We start from the raw sequence: 20,195 nt of genomic DNA, 5'->3' as shown, positions 1-20,195 counted from the left end.
CTTTTATGTGGTAGAGGTACAATATGATTTTTATTAAACTGGTCTTCAAAACAATTGCTTTTAAGTGGAGTTTGAGTTGCCAGTACAGGAAGCTGACCTTTGAACTAGTCACACATACACTGTACAGTATTTAGGTTCAATTAAGTCTAGCGTTCAGTCACAGTGGATGAGTTCTTGGCTTAGTTTGACAAAATACAATGACCTTGTTGCAAAGTACCTTTTTTAGGAAGTGTATAATGTGCTAATTCATTTATTTTGGCCTCTTCAGATTCACTTTCAAACTGGCTTTTTAATGCTGTTAACAAAGGAAAAGACTTAGGTGTCTGTCTGCAGTTGGTCAACAGTGTAACTGCGGCAGTGAGGATACCAGTAAGTGGATCTGACTGAGTATTGTAGCACCCAGGATCTGTTAGATCTGTTTTGTCTTTCAAAAGATGGCAGATGTCCGTCTACAATTTCTTTATCAGTGCAGCAATCACATATCGCTCAGACCCAAGTCAGAAAATGACTGCAAGTCTTCTTTTCTGCCTGCAGGATGAATTCCTTTGTCCATGTTAAGTATGAATAGAGCCATAATTAAGTTTTTGATTTTGTGCTAGTTCAGTGAAAATGTGCTCGACTCTTCCATGGTCATATTACCATCTTCTGATCAGAGGCGTGTCTGAAGCGTAAACAGGAAAGGGTCAGGAGCAGATTCACCTCTTCTGATGATGTTTTACTGAGGATGAAGTTCCAATCAGAGCTCAGCAGCTTGAGATTTCTGTCACCGTCTGCAAATAGACAGAGGCTTTAGATTAGATTGAGAAAATCGGGGGATGAAATGCTAAATCTTCCTTAATTAACGTGAATGATATTTACAATGTATTGCAAATAAGACTCCCACTTTTAAGGCTATTAAAAAGAGATACACGTCAAATTGTTCAAGCTTAAAGAAACAGTATAAAAAAGATCAACACAGCAGGAAACTTTCTCGGTCTAGCAGCAAATATGATTCTTAACCTCATTAATTGAGCACACCAGCATTCTCGTTGCATCATGCCGCTGCCTGTCTCCCTCCCGCCTGTATACGTCAGCTGTTAACTTTTCCAGTAATTTATATTTGGAGAGAAAATCTCCAGCAGTTAAGCCCAGCTAGGAAGCATATTTTAATGGTATGTTTTTCCAAAGACAGATGTGACCAAATTGACCTCATGTCAGCATGTGGAGTGAGGTCATAAGTAACTGAATTCAATTTCCGGAAACAATGTCCAAATATGTGCCTAATGAGCATTACTGTCACAATGGCCGACAGAATGACACAGATGCAAGATTAAATACCTGAACAAACTTCTACATGTCAACTAGAGGCTCTGGGTGCTACTGTACAAGAAGAGACAACATTGAATTACTAAATAAGTTGAATGTATAGATGGATAGATATTATGAGAGTCCATCTCCAAGTGCGTATTTGCACTAGTGTTGGCACAATACCAACATTTTTAACTTTGTTACGAATACCAAGTTTAGTATCATGATGCTGAATTTCAAAACAGGATCATGTACATTTAGAGAGTTACTATTGCAAAATAATAAAGTAATAAATCCCCACAAGGTGATTCAAGACAATCCAGGGAACATCTCTGTTGGTTGGCACAGGACAATTATCTAAAATTAACTGAATTTGGTTTTCATGCCTCAATTGTGGCATTCTACAGTCTGTTAGATAGCCACTGCTATGAATAACAGGCTGCTGCTATGGACGCACTTCTGGAGGACTTAACAGGAAAAATAAAGTCATTTTTAAATCAGTAAAATCAGTTTTAAAGCTACTACAAAGAACTTTAATATGTTGATTTTGGAGGCCCCTGTGAACAATAGCAGTAGTGTTTCCATTGTAATAACCACAAAATATGACATGAAAATTAAAATTAACTAAATAAAGATCTCCTCTTGCTCCTTTCTCTTTAACTCACTAACAACCCACTTATTGTAACCTTGCCTGGGAAAATGTACACTCAGGCTTGTTTTATATGATTTCTAGGAGAACCTGACCCAGTGGCAGGCATTAACAGTAGAAATAGCTGATCTCCTCGTGGATGGTCACGTTCGCTTATGTAGGTCATATGGAGGCATCAGTAATAAATTGAGACTGCTTCATAACCAATAAAAAATACATTTTGTACTAGCTTTAAATCAATAGTTTGTGTGAAATGATTGATAGTTTTTTAGTAAGTAGCTGTGTAATAAGCAGGGTAATGTACAGCAAGCGAGTCATTATGGCAAAATTTGCTTGCTTTGTACATTATTTTTTACATAAAGACCTGCCCTGCACAATGCCCATACATTATTCTATGAATAGATCCAAAATAACAAACCATTATTCTACCTACAGGCAATTTCCCCTTAAAATAAATAAATTTTCTTAGCCCAGGGCATTATGTTCACTATGAGCACCGTTGCGTTCACTAAATTTATGGTGGGAGTCAGTGTGCCTTTGTTACTGGCCGTTTGGCTACCAAGCCTGGGTGCTCATAGCATCTGCCTTAAGATTAATAGATTCTATATTAGAAGTCATGACCCATAGTTAAGAAAACAAAGTTATAACACACAGCACCTCTGTCTTGTTGTGGATCCATAGTTATCTAACATATGAGTGCTGGCCACTTCCAGGTTCCAGTCACACATCTCCAGCAGCTTTAGACACTCTGACCTGCTCCTCAGACCCAAACAGAACAGCTGCTCCACCTGCAGAGAGACACACACCAAACAAAGATGAGAGCTTAAAGAGGCCAGGAGTCAGGGAGGGAGGAGGCATTATAGCAGGGCCACAGGGTCAGCTACTGTATAGGAGAAGACTGCAGAATTCATCTTTTTCACTCCTTCACTCCCTAAGTGTGATTGCAGCAGCAGTACGCATATTGTGTTATTATTTTCAGCCTTAATACCAGCTCAGTGTCTTCTGGCTCAACCTCTCCTCTGTTGCTCAGATTGAATCTGAGACCTTTGGATTGCATTTTTCTTTATCTTCTAAACTTTGCAGCCATTATTAAGGGGCACTCAAGTGTTCCCTCATGCCCGCTGCCATCCAAACACATCTTCCATCCTGCTACAGTGGCCCTGACACAGTGGCAGGTAAGAGGGTGCTGAACACTACTGTAGACACATCACGGCGTCTATATAGTTTTTTTTTGTATTTATAGCTGCCTCGCTGCAGCTGCAATGACCTGATTTTCCCTTAAGGTTAAAACAGTTGTTTTTATCAAATGCTATGAACCTATAAAGTAAAAATGGCATTCAGCAACTTTAAATGACCATTTGTTTGCAGTTATATCCTGTATAGAAAAGGTTATTATAGAAAAGGACTCAAGGCCTGTCCTGAGGTGCGATGAACTGGATCTCTGAGGGCCCCTCAGCAGCACAGCAGAGTTATGGAGGACTCAGCTTCTCTTTTAGTAATTGCAGCACTGCAGCATAATTGAGCACTTTATACAGTAGGGACTTTATTTTGATGGACTGTTTGTTGCTCTGACTTTGTATAAAATTTTGTTTTAGCAACTCAGCTCACATTTCTTGTGTGACAGCTTGCCTATGAGACTATTATTATTTTTATTTGCTCCTCACTTTATATGCAACTATTTATTTTATGCCTGGAATATTGTTTATTAACTATTTTTGTTTATATGGAAATGCAATACCATGGGGCACAGAAAATCCAAAGGCAGTAAAAGATTTTCAGTTGTGCCAAAAATGTAACTGAATATATCAATAAAAATATTATTAAATAATTTAAATAGGGATGCACTATATGATTTTTTTCAGACAATACCAGTAACCAATAATTATCTGCTTCCCAAAAACAAAACAGCTCAGACTCTTCAAATGTTCATTTTTTTTTTGAGCTAAGTTCATTTATTGTACATCAGTAAATTTAAATGAGGTGTAAACGAAAACCTTCAACCACAGAAGTTTTCCATCATTTTTCATTGTCCCTCCATCAGGTGATAGAGAGAGTTAAAAGTTAGCTTTAGCAACATAGCTTGCTGAAGAGGCTGGGGTTCCAGCGTGTTTAGAAACCAGTGTTTTCAGTTAAAGGAACTACAAGTAAAGGGAACTTCATTTTGTGTTGATTCTGGCAGCCCCTTTGGACAAAAGCTTTTGTGTTTCCACCACCACAGGTCTTGATATGGCTAGCATGCACAAAAAAAAAAAAAAAAAAAAAAATTAAAACTTAATTAAAATTAATTTAATCAACTAATTGGGAGTTTTCTATTTTTAAGAACTGATTGAATGTAAAAAAATATATAATAAAGCTTTATATTTCTTAACGTTTTATTTTAATTATTTAACTATTTTTTTAATTTAATTTGCTACTTGTCTGATCACCTTTTACTTCATTTTGTCTGTTTCAGGGCTCCATGCAGTACCTTAAAAATCATTTATTATTGTGATTACTAGAGAATCACAGAATGAGCAACAGGTTGGTTTTCTATGACTGCAGTTCATTAAGCTTTTTCATAGCGAACCAATAAAAACTCTCACCTTTAGATAATGCACAGCTTTCTGGACATTCCAGTTGTGGTTCTGCAGGGCGGCTTGGCACTCCTCTATCGTCACACCATGAACTGCCTCCTGCACCTGAATCACACAACATCAACGGTGTTAGTCTCTGCAGCAGCACTTATATTCCCCTGGCTCTGATCCCTCACCCCTCCTGCCTTCACACCTGTACACATAACTGGGTGCTTTCTTTGAGATGAAATCATCTGTACCAATTTAACAGTAACCCCTCATTTACAGACATTTCCAAATCATATACTCAAGCAGGATTTTTCGAATCGAAAATATTTTACTTTTTACTTTTGGCACTTACCTAAGCTCTTTTGTTTACTTTTAGCATCGCCTGAAAAAGCTGATGATAAGAATTCAAGTGCAGCAGAGATTTAGGCATCACTGCATTTGATGAGGCTTTTTGAGCCCTTCCCGTCTCTCTTCACAAACTGAATTGTCTGAGTTCTAATTATGTTTATCCAAATCTGCCTCAAAGGTGAAGTAAGCAATTCTGGAGAAAGATACTTGATTGTTGAGTCTCATTCCCAGCTCATTAGATACTGATGTTTTGGGAGTGAGAATCAACAATTAACTACCTTAATGACCTGTGATTGGCCAAAGTCTTGCGTCACGGGCTAGACTTTCTAAAGTCCTGAAAACAGAGCAAAGAGGAGGAACAGAAGTCTAGTTTTCTCTCAGACCACTTGAATTAGATTATGCGTAAAGGGTTTTACAGAACTTTTGCCCAATCACATTAAAAATTAACTGCCTACTCCAGCAAGTGATAGTTTTGGTTATTTGAAGTGTAGATGTATGAGGTACTGTGTATTAGCTACAGTAGAGCCTCTCGACATTGAAGAGGCGGAGAGGAGTACCAGCACAGACACTAAACAATAAGCTTCTGTGGACAGGGTCGGCAACCAAAGGTATTTTAGCCATTTAAACTACTGGTACTGATGTTTTTTTGTTGGACCTTTTTTTTAAGTCTACACTATATTTAGAAAATTCACCACTTACCTTTGACATCAGAAAGCCTTTTCTGACAGGAAACCACTATTATATAAGACAAATATCACTCTCTCCAGACCAACCAAACTCCAGAGGCAAAATCAGATCTACCAGCTCCTACATTCTGTGAGGTAAAATGACTATTTGTTTGTGTTATTGCGTAACTTCTGTGTTTTAGAAAGATGGCTTGGATTCACTAAAGTCACATAATAACACAAACAAACAGCAGTAGACTAGCAACTCCTGTGTTCTGCAATGTGAATTTACTTATTTTGACTATGGAGTTTGGTTTGTTTGGAGAGATGATATTTGAATTATATAATGCAGATTTCCTGTTGTAAAAGTCTGTCTGATGGCAAAGTAGTGAAAATATTCTACATATAGCATACGCTTAAAATGATTGACGTTTTAAGGGGCTAAAATACCTTTCTGACCCCCTCCACAGCAATACATAGCTTTGCTTCTGTGCTTGTGTCCCTCTCTGCTTCTCCTAACGGGGTGTGCCGACCAAAATTTTACTGTAGATAATACACTTTGGATAAGAACCTCTTAAAACCCACTTCAAATAATCCATCGTATCCCTTTCAGCTAGCACAACAATATCACATTGACGCTATGTTCCTGCATGTAATGGGACTTTCTAATAGCATAGTCATTGATTTTATTATCCCTGCCAGGCGTAATTCTTGAAAACCTTTTTTTTTAAATGACTTTTGTGCCTTTTATGTTTTTATGGCCTCAGGCATTATATTTTCAGGTCGTCCCGTTCTTGTGAACATGATATCTCAGGAACGTCTTGAGGGAATTTCTTCAAACTTAACACAAATGGCCACTTGTACTCAAACATGACTCCATTAGATTTTGGTGGTCAAAGGTCTCAGTGACCTCACTAAGCACATTTTTGGCTCAAAATTAACTGCAGTAATTATGACAAAATTACACACAAATATCTAACAGCATAAAATGATGAGGTGGTGATATTTTATGTCTTAAAGGTTAGAGGTCAACTTCACTATGACATCATAATATTCAGCTCTCTATCAGTCGTCTATACTGCTCTGAGCCTGGACAGACATGGATGTAAATTGTAACTTGACTGGTTGTCGGAGACATACAACTATGAGGCAGTAATTCTATTTTTTGACTGCTTTGTTTTATACAGCCTTTGACAGCTGACTTCTCACTCTTCTTAACCAGTCACTAGGAGCCACAAGTGATCAGCAACTGCTTCAGCTCAGGACAATGTTTCTGGAGATCATGTTAATGTTGGAAGAACTGCAAATCAGCTGGTTGCGTCTGGCAGTTGTGATGACATTGCAGTAGGTGCTTCATCATCCATTGTCTGGCAGGGATCTGCACTCTACTGGGTACATTCTTGTAGTTTCTTTATTTATTCAACCATATGATTTAAAATACTACAGTTAGTAAATGAGTAGTGCGTGTCTGTGTCTTGCATTGAACACTTTATATATGATCCCATATTCTCACTGCACTTTGTGTGCGGCCACAGATCTCAGTATCCATTACAAAATGCCAAGTGCCTGATCGATGTTCAGCCTTTGGTCTTTCGCAGTGATTCGGACTCCAGCTCAATCAGATTCAATCTGTGTCAGAATCAATTGGCCAGCAAAAAACCGATTAAACCCTGGTTCCTCATCTTTTAAATTCAATTCACAGCAAACATTAATGCCGCCTTTGTCTCTCAAGAACACTGGCATATTTTTTAATAAATTATGAGATGTTAGAGCATTTTTGTGCTTTTTCATTTTAGTGGAAAAAGTGTTTGTATGCTACCAAGTTTTTTTTGTTTTTTTTTTTTACTGAAAAGATATTCAAATGTAACTTCCAGTTTAATTAGTCTGATTCGCTGGCTTTCATAAGTTCAGCTGCAGTTTGAAAATGTTATTTTGCTGTTACACATCAATCATAATTTGGTTCTGATAATGATTTGAAGTTGAATAGGGAGGTAATCTGTTCTATTATAAGAGCTTTGAGCCATTATAAAAAGCTGCTACTGTGCGAGAAATTGCTAATTATTCACTTTTACTCTGTCTCTTGAACTCACATTTGTACCAAGACGTACACACAGTTTTCCACACAAGCTATGATCTGACTGGACTACCAAAAAAATTACCTTCTGTTGCCCCCTTGTGTTCAGTGTATGCACAAATGCAATATACTGTACACCATCATGCTTATATATATTTTCAGTTTGCATTAACTGTGAGAAAATGCAAGTTTCAACCGAGAGAAGTCAAGAGAGCCATTCATCAAATATGCACCACACTCTATTACATCACATTAAAGCCTTCTTAATTCTTCTTAAAACAATCATAGTGGATCACTTAGAACATTGCACTGATATTTGAGCTTTTAGCTGTGTGGTAATTACACTAGAAACTAGTTTAAGGGATGTACTTCTTATCTAATTTACAAAAAAACAATCAAAAGAGAATCAAGGAGGATGAGAGGTTAACTATATATTAAAATATCCAAGTGGACAGGGTCATCTACAAAATGTAATTTTGTAAATCAGCACTTTACCTGGCTGTCAGGCAGCATTTTCTGATGGGAAATTGCCATTATATAAGCCAGATATCGCTCTCTCTAAATCAACCAAACATAGTTGGGCAAGATCAGTCATTTTACCTCTCAGATCGAGGCAGTGGTAGACCAGCAACTCCTGTGCTGTGTGAAGTAAAATTGCTGATTTCACCTATGGAGTTTGGCTTTTTTAGAGAGACCAATATTTGGGTTGTATAACTGTGTGAATTTGGTATTTTAAAAGGTCAGATTCACCAAAGTCTCACAACAACACAAACAAACATGTATCAAATATGCACCACACTCTATGAAATCACATTTAAAGTGTTCTTATCATGTCTTAAAACTATTATAATGGATCAACCGGAACATTGCACTGATATTTTAGCTTTTAGCTGTGTGATAATGACACTACAAACTAGTTTATAGGAGTGTACTTTTTATCACATTAACAAAAAGCAATCAAAGCAGCATTAAGAAGGACATGAGGTCAACAATATATTGCAGGTAAACTAAATAAGTGCGGGGGTTTCTCATCCATCATGAGAGAGAAAGTGAGGAAACTCGAATTTTAATTCCTGAGGGAACACTAAACACCTTTCAGCACTTGATATAAATCTGAAATAAAATTATACATACAGTTTATACATACAGTTTATTTCAAATAAGAAGTTTCAAAAGGCAATCCAAATCGCTCTGACCTTACCATTTTGACCCTGTCTGCTGAGTTCCCTCCTCCATCTGTCCTGGTGCAGGCAGCAGTGACCATCGGTGTCGTCAGCCCCTCTGAACAGACGCGAGGGAGACTAACTGATGTCTTCATCCCTGACCACGGCCCACCCAGACTGCTGTTATTGTTGGAGGAGAAATTAGCCTTCAGCTCGCCTGGCTGGACAAGCCCCTGTCCCTGGGCATGTCCCTGGACAGTCTGGCTGCTGACCACCATGGGTCTGACGGTGGCGGTGTTAGCTTGCCGTACATGCCTCTCCTCCACGCTGCTAGCAGGCAGGCTCTCCGCCTCCCTGAAGAAGCGGTCGTAACGGTCGAGGTATGGCGGCCTCTCTGGCAGAAGGTAATAATGGGTGTTGCTGACTTTGCGTCCGTCACGGACAATGGGGAGGATGCACGGGCCCTTGCTGACAGCGTCCTTCCCCTGCGCCTGGATCACTTTGGGTGCAGCATATTTAGGATCTGAGGCAAAGCTGTGTGTGGTGGGCATGAGTTTACCTGGAGAGGTGGAGAGGTAGGAGCCATAGGCGTGTGTGGAGGGGCAGGAGGTAAGGGGAGCCTGCATGGTGGTGGGGCTGACAGAATAGACTCTCTGCTGGGGGGAGCCCACCACCAGGCCCATGGGGCTAGGAGTCCTGGAACCTGGCTGGGACAGAGGGTCCCTGGGGGGGATCTGAGGTGGTCGGTCCTGACCTGACCCTGGGCTGTCCTCTGTGGCGTCAGCTGGCGTTGGGGACAGGGAGAGATCCCTGGACCAGCGAGCAGATGTATAGTCACCCCTTTTTATGGGGCGAGGGGGTATGGGGACACGTGGAGGGATTTGGGGTTTGTCCTCACTGGAGGAGGGAACACTCTGCTGGTACCCCTCCTGGGTTTGTGGAGTCTGGGGACAGGAGGTTGAGCCCTGTGAAGTTGAGCTTGACTGGGCAGCACTTCCTGTTGGCACATTGAGCCTCCTCATGCACTCCTGCTGGAGCTCCTGGAAGATCTCAGCTGACTGTGAGAAAGAAGTGGACAAGCTTTGGCTCTGCTTGCTGGGGAGAAAGAGGTTGTCCTCCAGGCCTGATTTGTCTGTCCCCCTGGAGACAGGAGCCTCACCCTCCACCTTCTGTCCAGGGGAGACGGTCTCATCTGGGTTACAGGCATCACTCTGCTCCTCTTCATGCTGCTGCTCTGAGCTGTTGATGGAGCTCACCTGAGAATGAAGATTTGCAACTTAATACAATCCTGTATCAAATAATATGATAGCTATTATAAAACCAGTCATTATCTGTTTAAGTATTGATCCATAGTCAGTGTATTATCTCCAATAGATGGCAGTCATCATGCCCCCAGTCTGAAAAAGCAGCAGGAGTACCCATGTGGACAGGGTCAGCAGCAAAACATATTTTGGCCACTGAAAAAAGGTCCACTTTAAAAAACTCGGTATCAGTTTAAGTGTACTCTCTATTAAATTATGGTCACTGCTTTACTTTGCTGTCAGACAGCCTTCTCCATCGAGAAAATCATTAATTTTACTTTGTAGAACACAGGAGTTGCTGTTCTGTTGCTGGTTCTATGTTAGTTTGTGTTTTACTGAGACTTCAGTGTTTAAAAGGTTAGTTTGAATTCACCAAATTCAAACAAAAGCACAAACTAACTAACTGATTGATGCAGTGGTAGCCCAGCAGTTCCTGTGCTCTGCAAGGTAAAATGACTAATTTTGCCAGTGGAGTCTAGCTAGTTTGGAGAAAGTGATATTTGTCTTGTATAACAGCGATTTCTCACTGGAAAAGGCTGGCTGACCACAAGGTTCACCGGTGAAAGGATTCTAAATATAGTATACACTTTTTTTTTTTTTTTTCACTTTTTGGACCTTCTTTAAGTATCTAGCACGTTTTGCTGCTGACTTTGTACACAGCAGTACATTTCTTAGCTTCTGTACCTGTAATCCTGTTTGCTTTTCCAAACTGGGTTGTGTCATCCACCATTTACTGTATGTAATACACTGACTACATCAAAGCCTCTTACATGTGTACAACTACACATCAAAAAATCCAAACTGTCCATTTAAATACATTCTGCGATGGATGTAGGTGATATTAGAACAGAAGCTGATAAACATCCAATTTCCTTGAATTGTTGACATAATGTGAAATGTGTTGTATCACCTCCTACCGTACCTCCATATCGTCCTCGTCTTGTGCTACATCATCATAGGCTGGGGGTGGGGGTAATGGCCGGGCATCCCAGTCCACTACAGGCGTAGGGTGAAGGGGGCGGGGCAGTGATCTACACGGACTCTGAGGCGGCGTCCGGTCCAGGATGTTCTCTGCTTCCAAAGCTAGCTTTGCCAGTGAGGGAATCTGAATTTCAACCACTGGGGAGGGAGAGGGTGTGGCCGGGGGGAACTCCTCCCCAAAGTCAATGAGGGACACTTCACTGTTGGGGTTGTAGCCTGAGCCTGACGTCCTGCCACTCCCCTGTTTGGAAGCAGAGACCCATGCAGCGGGTTTCAGTTTTAAGCCTTTCACAGAACCTGTTTTCCGAAGCGATAATCTCTTGAGTCCTGCTGAAGTCAGATCCTCATCATCGTTTACTGGATCATAGCAAGGCTCTGGAGACACAAAAACAGTACAACCATTACTTAACTGTAAGAAAATTAGAAAGTGGTTCACTGATGGTTTTTAGAGGGACAGTGTAGCGCTATTTTCTTCCTTCCGAACTACAACTGTATTGCCACGCAGAAGGAAGTGTGCATCTAATCATGGAGGAGAGGCTTGTGCTCATAACGGCACATTATGTAAATATTGATGGTGTTCTCCATGGCTGAACTGTAACCTCTCATCCATTATATCAAGAGGCAGTTTGACAGCTAACACCAAAGCAATCTAGATAGATAAATAACACTATGTAAGAGAAAATATATGTATTTTTGATTTTTGAGTAATGCATTCATTTAAGGTCACTTCACACTACAAATACAAGACACACTCCAATCCAAAAAAGGCTCCAGGTTCGATGTTAGTCTTATAGTGTACAGCAAGGACACTGCACACCTGTTAGAGGGACACAGAGGCAGAAAGATGGAGAAACATAGATGTTATGTGAGGAAACAAAAGCAAAGGACAGAATCACTGCAAAGACAAGCAAAGGAGACAAAAAACAGTATGGGATGTACCTTTGAAGAGTGGAGCTAAGAGGGAACAGAGAGGGCAGGAGCAATGGGTGAGGAGCTGCTGAGGGTAACCAGACTTACTCTTGATTAACACTGCTGGTTGAGGAGGGCGGGGAGGAGGCTCCTCTGGAAAAACAAAAGCAAATCCCGCCACCGCAAAGGAGAGACAGAAAAAAAGACAGCAGCAAAGATAGAAAGATTTGGGGAAAAAAGTAGGAAGCAAATGTTAGATTGCATATGTGAGCTGTGTTAAGAAAGATGAAAAGCAAAAGAAAAAAGAAAAAGCACACCATCATTTACAATTGATAAGGATAATACAGGCTAAGGCCCAACTGGATTTTTGGGGCCGTAAAAATAAAATATTAAAGTAAAAATATTCCCATATCAATATATCTGCAGATATTCTTTATACAGAATATACAGATGCAGATTATAGAATATATACATTAAATTTTGCAATGATTCCTCAAAAGTGGTTAACACTTCTGACAAAGACGTAATGGACGCAGGATATTTTTCTCAACATCGACAATATGAGAGTTCCTTGTAGTAGCTTTAAAGTGAGGCCTGCAGTCACAGTGCTGGAGCACCAACCCTGTTCCAGCTTTCACTTTTAGTTTATGAGCTAAATGAATCTGGATCAGTGGTGCCAACTAAAGAGTTTCAACCCAGAGATGGTTGGTACAGAACGAGGGTTTATCTTTGGTATTTGTCCATAAAAAATAGTCAGCAAGATGGCATGGTTTAAGTTTTAATTGGCATCTTTTACTCACTTCTAGCTCGTCCTGGTAGCTGTGTGGGCCGAGCACTACCAAGGTCGACACCAAGGACATCAGGAGGATCCATGGGATTCCCGAGGTACAAACTGCAGGGAAGCGAGTGACAGACTTAATTACAATAATGTCAAAATACTGAATCTATCTGACCTGGGTGTTATAATGTTGCAGTAAGTTGGTAGACATGTTTAATATTGTGCTACTGCCATCTACTGGTGAGAGTTTATTACTACAACAAAGTAAAAACTAATCAGACCAACTTCCATCATGAGGAATAAGTCTAATACACATTTATTAAGTTATAAAGCGACATCTAGACCATGTAAAACCTTTCTGGTTATTGTAGTACATAGTTCACATAAGGCTACAAGTTAATAAACAGAAGTTGGTCCTTACTCGTCAATCCTGTCAGGGTAACCCCAGCAGCGATGAGGGTTGGTATCTCCATGTCCTGTGTGGATGAAGCTGTTCTTGAGCGGCCGGCTGATATCATGAGCTGACAAACCCGCAACTGATGTCACCACATTTCTGGGGAACTGTCCAACTTTAAGGGTGCGTTTGTTTTGACCTCGCCACCAGTAGTTCTCTGCCCTAAAAGACAGAAATACTGAGGATGAAACAGGATGAACCACAGCCATTGACATGGAGCACCACCTGCAGGGTATTACACCAAACCAAATAATACTCCTGGACATTTAACAATTTAATCATTACAATACAATTAAATGCATTTTAGATTAATAGAAATCCTATATATTTTATTTGAGAGCACTGAGTCATAATATCTAAAGATCACTGGCTGATATCTGTAGACCAATTAAAGGTGTAGTTCGGATTATGTGATATGGGGATGAATAAAGTACTTACTGAAGTATTTTAGCCAATTAAAAAAAGATGCACCTAAAAAAAAAGTATATGATATATGTAGAACATTTTGACCCCTTTACTTTGCCAACAGACAGCCTTTTCAGACGCTGTTACATAAGTTAAATATTGTTTTGTCCAAACCGACCATACTTGATAGGCAAAATCAGTAAAGCTGTCTGATTGCAAAGATAAGTGGTGACAATATGGCTGATATTGTTTTTTTAGGTGGCTCTTTTTTAAAAGGCTAAAATATCTTTTGTTGCTGACCCTGTCTACAGCAGTTCACCACATGGCTTCCATGGCAGTACCCCTCTCTGCTTCTCTACTAGGGGAATCCCAACCGGCATCTACTGTAATTAATACATCGACTATTACTAAGTACCTCATACATACTCAGGAAAGCTTCTTGAAAGTCTTAAACACTTATTAACACCCACCTCCCCTCTATGATGGTAATGACATCATTGACCTGGATGTGGAGTTTATCAGGCTCGTCAAAGTCTTGCAGAGCACACATGTCTGTGGGCATGGTCTGAAAAACACAAAGACACAAGAAAATAAACATGAGACACCAAAGTAAATTCAAATTCACAGCAAACTTATATGAATGAGCCATATTAAGCTGGTTGTCAAAGTTCCTCCAGCTGAGACATTCAATGTCTATTCTGCAGCCTCTCCACCAGGTGGAGCTAAAAGTCCATTTATTCAGTGGTGTCAAGATTACCATCAAGTGTCTTTTGCAAAGTGGATGTGGAATACAGAGCTAAGGAATAGTCAGCATCTTTCAAATAAAGCTTAAAAACATCCTCATATTTAACACCCTGGTCAACACGAATTACATCTCTCCTACCTCAAGCAGGAATTCACGCAGGGCGACAAACGTAGGTCTGTCGTCTGGCTTCTGAGCCCAACACTGCAGCATGACATTATAGATATCCTGCGGACAATCTTCAGGCTTTGGGAGGCGTTCACCTTCTTTATCGATCTTGTGCAGAATCTAGGTTTAAGAAGAAAAATATATCAGCATGGATGTAAAAAAATGTGACCATTTCTACCAATTTATCCTCAAGATTAGGTCTGGATGATATGAAAAACATAATGTGACTATTTGGGCAGATATTGCCTTAGGATTAATGATGAGTGAGAATAATAAGTTTTGCATTACAGTCTGTGCCAAACAGGCTTGTTGTCTTACAATTTGAGAACAAGTTTGTAGGTCAGGGCTTGTCTGCACCATTATAACGCTGATGTCATACATTTTTCCTTATCAAAAAAGTGTGTTTACCTGGCTCCCATTAAGCCCCAGCCAAGGCTCCTGGCCATGTGTGAACATCTCCCACAGAGTGACTCCAAACATCCACGTGTCTGTAGCATGTGAGAACGTTCTGGTCTTCAGACTCTCTGGGGCACACCTGCAGCAGGACAGACAACAAAGTTCACTGTGGACTGTAGACTGAACCAGTTGTCCACAAGTCTGACAAGAGATGATCCTCACCCCAGAGAGAAAAAATGTTTTCAATGTGGTAACTCTAACATCTAAAGCATTTTTAAAAGTGCACTGTGTCTGGAATAAATATGGATTGCTTGGCTGATTCGGAATCTGGCGAAGAAGGCCAAAAAAAAAAAGAAAAAACCGAGTGAGCATTGTTTTATAAGAATTATCAGCGTGGCTGGAATGCAGCTGTGGCCAATCAGATTTCTCTGTGGAAACTTTGTGCAATAAAATAACTCAGGTTCCCACCCTGACCCCTAAAACCACTGGTATCCATCCAAGCCCAGCTTTGGTTATCATGCTGCTCTCTGTCCACCCACCATGCAAAGGGGACCTTTCGATGCTCCTGCATGACGTAATGCTCGTGGTTATTGGGCAGCGCTCTCATCAGGCCAAAGTCACCGATCTTCACTCTGTGAGCAGAGGCCAGCAGGATATTCCTGAAGAGAGAGGGTCAAATATTTAACAGCTTTCTGTGCAGTTTTAAATTAAACATACAGTACATGCTTATTATACAGAACTGTATGACTACACACTTTTATCATCACAAAGGAGTATTTTGAGAAATTAGAGTGCAGCTGTTCATCGTTCAGTCTTATACCTAAAATTTACAATTACTGCAGTTTGATTTGAACTCTCTCTTAAAATTTTGATTACTGTATAGGTGGTATACAACTGATGCCATCAACACACTCAGAAGTTTACAGTTACTCACAGAACTCTGAAAGTACAGTAGCAACAACAAATACGAGTAAGATGAAATCTACAAAGCCTTTATAAATTAGGCTTTTAATGATTGATCATGTTTTATCAAAACAGATATGATACATTTGACTGTTTGTTTGCGAGGAGAAAGAATCATGTAAACGTCACCTTTACATCCCAAGTAAGAAACCGAACAAATATCAGTCAAAATAATCACAATTATATATCTTATCCAAGTAGTTCAGCCCTAATTTTAATTGAAATGAATGTCAGTGTTATGAATGAAGCTTAGCTTGAACTACTCAGTACAGCCCTAATAGTGAGTAACGTGTGAATGCAGCCCTATAACTCAGGACCTACTGCAGGTTTTAAGTGAAGACATCAAATAAACCTGTGATGTACTACAGACACAATCCACCGTCTGGTACAGCGGGTTATAAAATCAGCAGGACGTTTTCTTCAAAGTTCCAGCATTTAAAACCACAGCCTGAGAAAGTGTAGTCATTACCATTTTATCACCACTTTAACTGGGAAAGTGACTCATTTTTACCAGCCATTAAGATTTTCTCAAGCATCTACATCGTGTCAACAGTTAAATGAAAGTGACAAATTTGGGCAAGGCTGAGAACTTAGACCACCCAGTACAGCCAGCCAACCACTGACTCATTGTGCTTGTGGGCCAAGTCTCCCTGTAATAGCCTGTAAATTTCTGGGTGGAGGAGGAGGAGAAGCAATAGAAATAATTCAACAAACCAGTAAAAAGAAAATTGTGAAAGAAAAATAGGTTTCATAGAGGATATGAGTAGACCCTCTTAAGAAACAGGTCTGGGCCTTTTTATAGCTACTTAAACTTATTCAATCCACTTTTCTCTCTCTCATACCTGGCTGCCAGGTCCCTGTGGATGAACCTCCTCTGCTCTAGGTAAGCCATGCCACAGGCCACCTGCACAGCATACTGACACAGTGTGTGGATCAACACAGGACCCTGTGGGCGGACACATCGCAGACGCTCCAGCAAAGAACCCAGAGGAGCCAGCTCAGTCACCTTCACAACATGGACACAGAGGGGGAGAAAGTGGGTGAAAAGAGGAACATGGAATTAAGAAGCAAAAGGAAAGACGAGTAGATATAAGAGAAGGAATATGGAAGTCAGAACAGAAGTGAGAATAGGAGGGAGACGTGTAGAAGAAAATGAGAATGTAATCATGACATGGTCCAAAAAGCATCTGGCAAAAACACACAAGAGGAAATAACTGCAGGGTAACACTGTAGTGGGGTGAAAACAACAAGGCTGAAATGTCAGCTCTTATTTTAGTCCTCCTCCCTTCCTGTCTCTTTTTTCCATCACTTTCTGCGGTCATGACAAAGGCCTTAAGGTGCTTGACCTGATTTAAACAGAATGTGAGGTCATGAAGTGAGCTGAGAGTGTGCCTGAGAGGGACATTCATGTTAAGTGTGGGCGCATGTGAGAGGTAAGTCAAGAAAAAGTGAATGTACTAGTGAGTGAAGTACATCTGTGTGTATTACAGGGTTTCTGCACATTTGAGCAAATTAAATGTCAGACTTTTTAAAACCATTATGAATGAAATTTAAGACCTATTTCACGCCAATTCTGGCAAAAAAAATATATGGCATGGTTTTAGTGATGTCAGAATCATGGAACATAGTTCACAGCTCACCAGTGTCTTCATTGTAAAGGAGTTGCAGGAGTTAACGCTCTTAGTGCAGAATGGTTTATTGTCAGTTTTGTTTTGTTTTTATTTAATTTTTTGGGCTTTTGGCTTTATTGTGATAGTGACAGCTGAAGATATGACAGGAAAGGGGGTAGAGAGAGGGGATGACACACAGCAAACGGGCCGCAGGCGGGAATCAAACCGGCAGCCGCCACAGAGGACCGACAGCCTCAACACATGGTGCGCACGCTCCACCAACTGAGCCACAGGGACGCCTCAGTTGGTTTTGTTTTTGAAGTTGTTTAAGCGTGATCAACACATTTTCTTTTCCAAAAACACATTTAAAAGCAAGACTGTAGTCAATACAACTATAAAAGTAATGTTGATTGCATAATCCAGTACCTTTTTCAGACCTGTCAAAATCATACTTAGACCTTTAAAGGCCAAAATTTCAGGAAACCCTGTTATTAGAGATGTTTCTGGTGACTAATTTCCCTGTTGATAAATTTTAAATTTTGAATTTTAATTCAGACTAGTTGGCCAGTCTAAAAGTCAATCAGACCAAGCAGGATCACAACGTCTGCAGGTAAACAATGTCATATATGCCATCAGTGTCATATTGTTTACCCACAGCTTTAGCTGCTACACAGCATGGCTAATATTAGCAGTGTTAACAGCATCAGCCTGCTCTCCTTTCTCCTTGCAGGTTAATGTCCACACGCTTGTGTTCAATATGGTTAGCCATTATTCTGGTCAAGTATCGGTATCAGTATGTCAGTTTATTTTGACAAAGCCAACATACAACTTAGTTTTCATGTCCTTGATCATGGACACTAGAGCTGTATGAATCACCAACTATTTTCTAAATTGATGAATCAGTTTGAGTAATGTTTTAAAAAGAAAGTAAAAAAAGTAAAAATTCTCTGATTTCAGTTTCCTGAATGAGAATAATTTCTAGTTTCTTTACTCCTTCATGATTATCTTTGGGTTGTGGACAAAACAAGACATTTGAGTCATTTTTCACTACTTTCAACGATTAAAAGATTAATCTACAAAATAATCAACAGATTAATAAACAATGAAAATAATCGTTAGTTAGTTAGTTAGTTATTTCAGCCCCAGAGGGTAGGAACGTTTAATCATTTAGTTGACTAACTGCACACATCCCTGGTGCGTATGCCTGTGTTTCTGTGTCTCTGTCCTCCCTGTGTGTGTGCGTTTCTGTGTGTCCACTACCATCTTCATTGGGTGTGTGAGCACCACACCGTAGAGGCGAATGAGGTTCTGGTGGTCCAGGGAGTGCATGGCGTTGACCTCACAGATGAAGTCCTCTAGGGCGTCGGGCTGGCTGAGCACGTCTGTCTTCAGACACTTCACAGCTACGTTCAGCTGGAAACAAAGACAAATATATTCATCAGCATTTTAGGGCTCCATTTATGGCAGAAGCACCTCCAATCAAATTCACACAAACTCATCATGAAGATAGTATGAGTATATAAATTCATGCACCTGCTTTTAAATATTCCTACATCAGCACAAAATGCACACAAGCTGTATGTTTTATGCAAAAGAACTGTAGAAGTGTGCCCTAGTTCTCCCTTTAAAGGGATAGTTCAGAGTCTATGAAGTGGGGTTGTATGAGTTACTTGTCAGTGTTGTCAGTATATTATCTACAGTTTGAAGAAAAGGCAGGAAACCACTGTTATAAAAGCCAAATATCGCTCTCTCAAAACCAAACTCCATTGGCAAAATCTGCAATTTTACCCCACAGAGCACATGAGATGATGGTCCACCACTGTCATGATTAGTTTGCATGACTTTGATGCTTTGAAAGGTAATTTAGGGTTTACCAAAATAACTAAGTAACACAAACAAACAAACAGATCAAGGCAGTGGTAGACCAGAAACTCCTGTGTTCTGCAAGGTAAAATAAAAAAGCAGTGAATATATGGTACACAAACTGATATAACCTTTGAGGTGGCTAAAATATGTTGTGTTGCTGACCCTGTCCATAGCTGTACACTTTTGTCTGTTCCTGTAGTCCTGTTTGCCTCTCAAAATTAGGGGCATGTTGACCACCATCCACTGTAGCTAACACACTATGGATGAGTGTGTTATATAACCCCACTTCAAAAAGTCTGCACTATCCCTTTAACAAATATCTTCAACATACAGGAGCTGTTTTATACATCTTAAGAGAACTAAATAAATGTAAAGTGCAGTTCTCCTCACCACTTTCCCCGCAGGCGTCAGCCACTCTCCTCTCTTCACCACACCGAAGGAGCCGTCCCCGAGCTTCTCAAACAGCGTCAGGTCCTTCTCTGGGATGAGGCAGGTCAGAGCCTGCTGCTGCCCATCAAGAGGAGCACCACCACCACTGGGCTGTGTGGACAGGACTCCCTCCCCCAGGCCCAGCGGCGGTGTGGGAGACAGCTTACGGAAGGAGGAGGCCGGCTGGCCCTGCTGGGGGAAGTCGCCTCCATCTGGACGCTTACCGCTGAACACCTGAAGAGGAACAGAAGAGGGGAGAGGATGAATGAAGCTGGCTGTGTAGTGAGACGTGCAAAAGAGGAAAACTGAACACCTACAGAGGAAGAGAGAATGTGTGTCTAAGAGAAATAATGTGGTGAAAAAGTGTCTGCACATGAGTGTAAAATATTAAAAAGAAGCATGAGTACACTTGCTTATTCATCTATTGTTATTTTTATATCATTATG

At 40.4% G+C, this 20,195-nt stretch overlaps 1 protein-coding gene across 5 annotated transcripts in view; it reads right to left on the bottom strand.

The window, feature by feature from the left end:
* Nucleotides 1-219: 219 nt before the first annotated feature.
* tnk2b (tyrosine kinase, non-receptor, 2b) overlaps nucleotides 220-20,195 on the bottom strand; it is a 74,656-nt gene continuing 54,680 nt past the window's right edge. For 3 of the 5 annotated variants that reach the window (XM_084732343.1, XM_084732340.1, XM_084732341.1), the window contains 15 exons: nucleotides 19,711-19,983; nucleotides 18,715-18,867; nucleotides 16,687-16,850; nucleotides 15,421-15,540; nucleotides 14,894-15,020; nucleotides 14,459-14,605; nucleotides 14,046-14,140; nucleotides 13,138-13,332; nucleotides 12,739-12,830; nucleotides 11,969-12,091; nucleotides 10,971-11,404; nucleotides 8,786-10,003; nucleotides 4,519-4,614; nucleotides 2,594-2,724; nucleotides 220-770 (listed from right to left, as the gene is read on the bottom strand). In XM_084732343.1, coding sequence (XP_084588469.1) covers nucleotides 764-770; nucleotides 2,594-2,724; nucleotides 4,519-4,614; nucleotides 8,786-10,003; nucleotides 10,971-11,404; nucleotides 11,969-12,091; nucleotides 12,739-12,830; nucleotides 13,138-13,332; nucleotides 14,046-14,140; nucleotides 14,459-14,605; nucleotides 14,894-15,020; nucleotides 15,421-15,540; nucleotides 16,687-16,850; nucleotides 18,715-18,867; nucleotides 19,711-19,983 — 3,375 coding nt within the window. In that variant the 3' untranslated portion in view covers nucleotides 220-763. The remainder of the gene's footprint in view (nucleotides 771-2,593; nucleotides 2,725-4,518; nucleotides 4,615-8,785; nucleotides 10,004-10,970; nucleotides 11,405-11,968; nucleotides 12,092-12,738; nucleotides 12,831-13,137; nucleotides 13,333-14,045; nucleotides 14,141-14,458; nucleotides 14,606-14,893; nucleotides 15,021-15,420; nucleotides 15,541-16,686; nucleotides 16,851-18,714; nucleotides 18,868-19,710; nucleotides 19,984-20,195) is intronic. The other 2 variants (XM_084732342.1, XM_084732344.1) reach the window with 2 other exon arrangements.

This window comes from Lutjanus erythropterus, chromosome 12 (assembly GCF_056507025.1).
Source record: "Lutjanus erythropterus isolate fLutEry1 chromosome 12, fLutEry1.hap2, whole genome shotgun sequence".
Lineage (NCBI taxonomy): Eukaryota > Metazoa > Chordata > Actinopteri > Lutjaniformes > Lutjanidae > Lutjanus > Lutjanus erythropterus.
The sequence above is the reverse complement of the archived record's forward strand: the minus strand, read 5'-3'. Positions and strand labels throughout refer to the sequence as shown.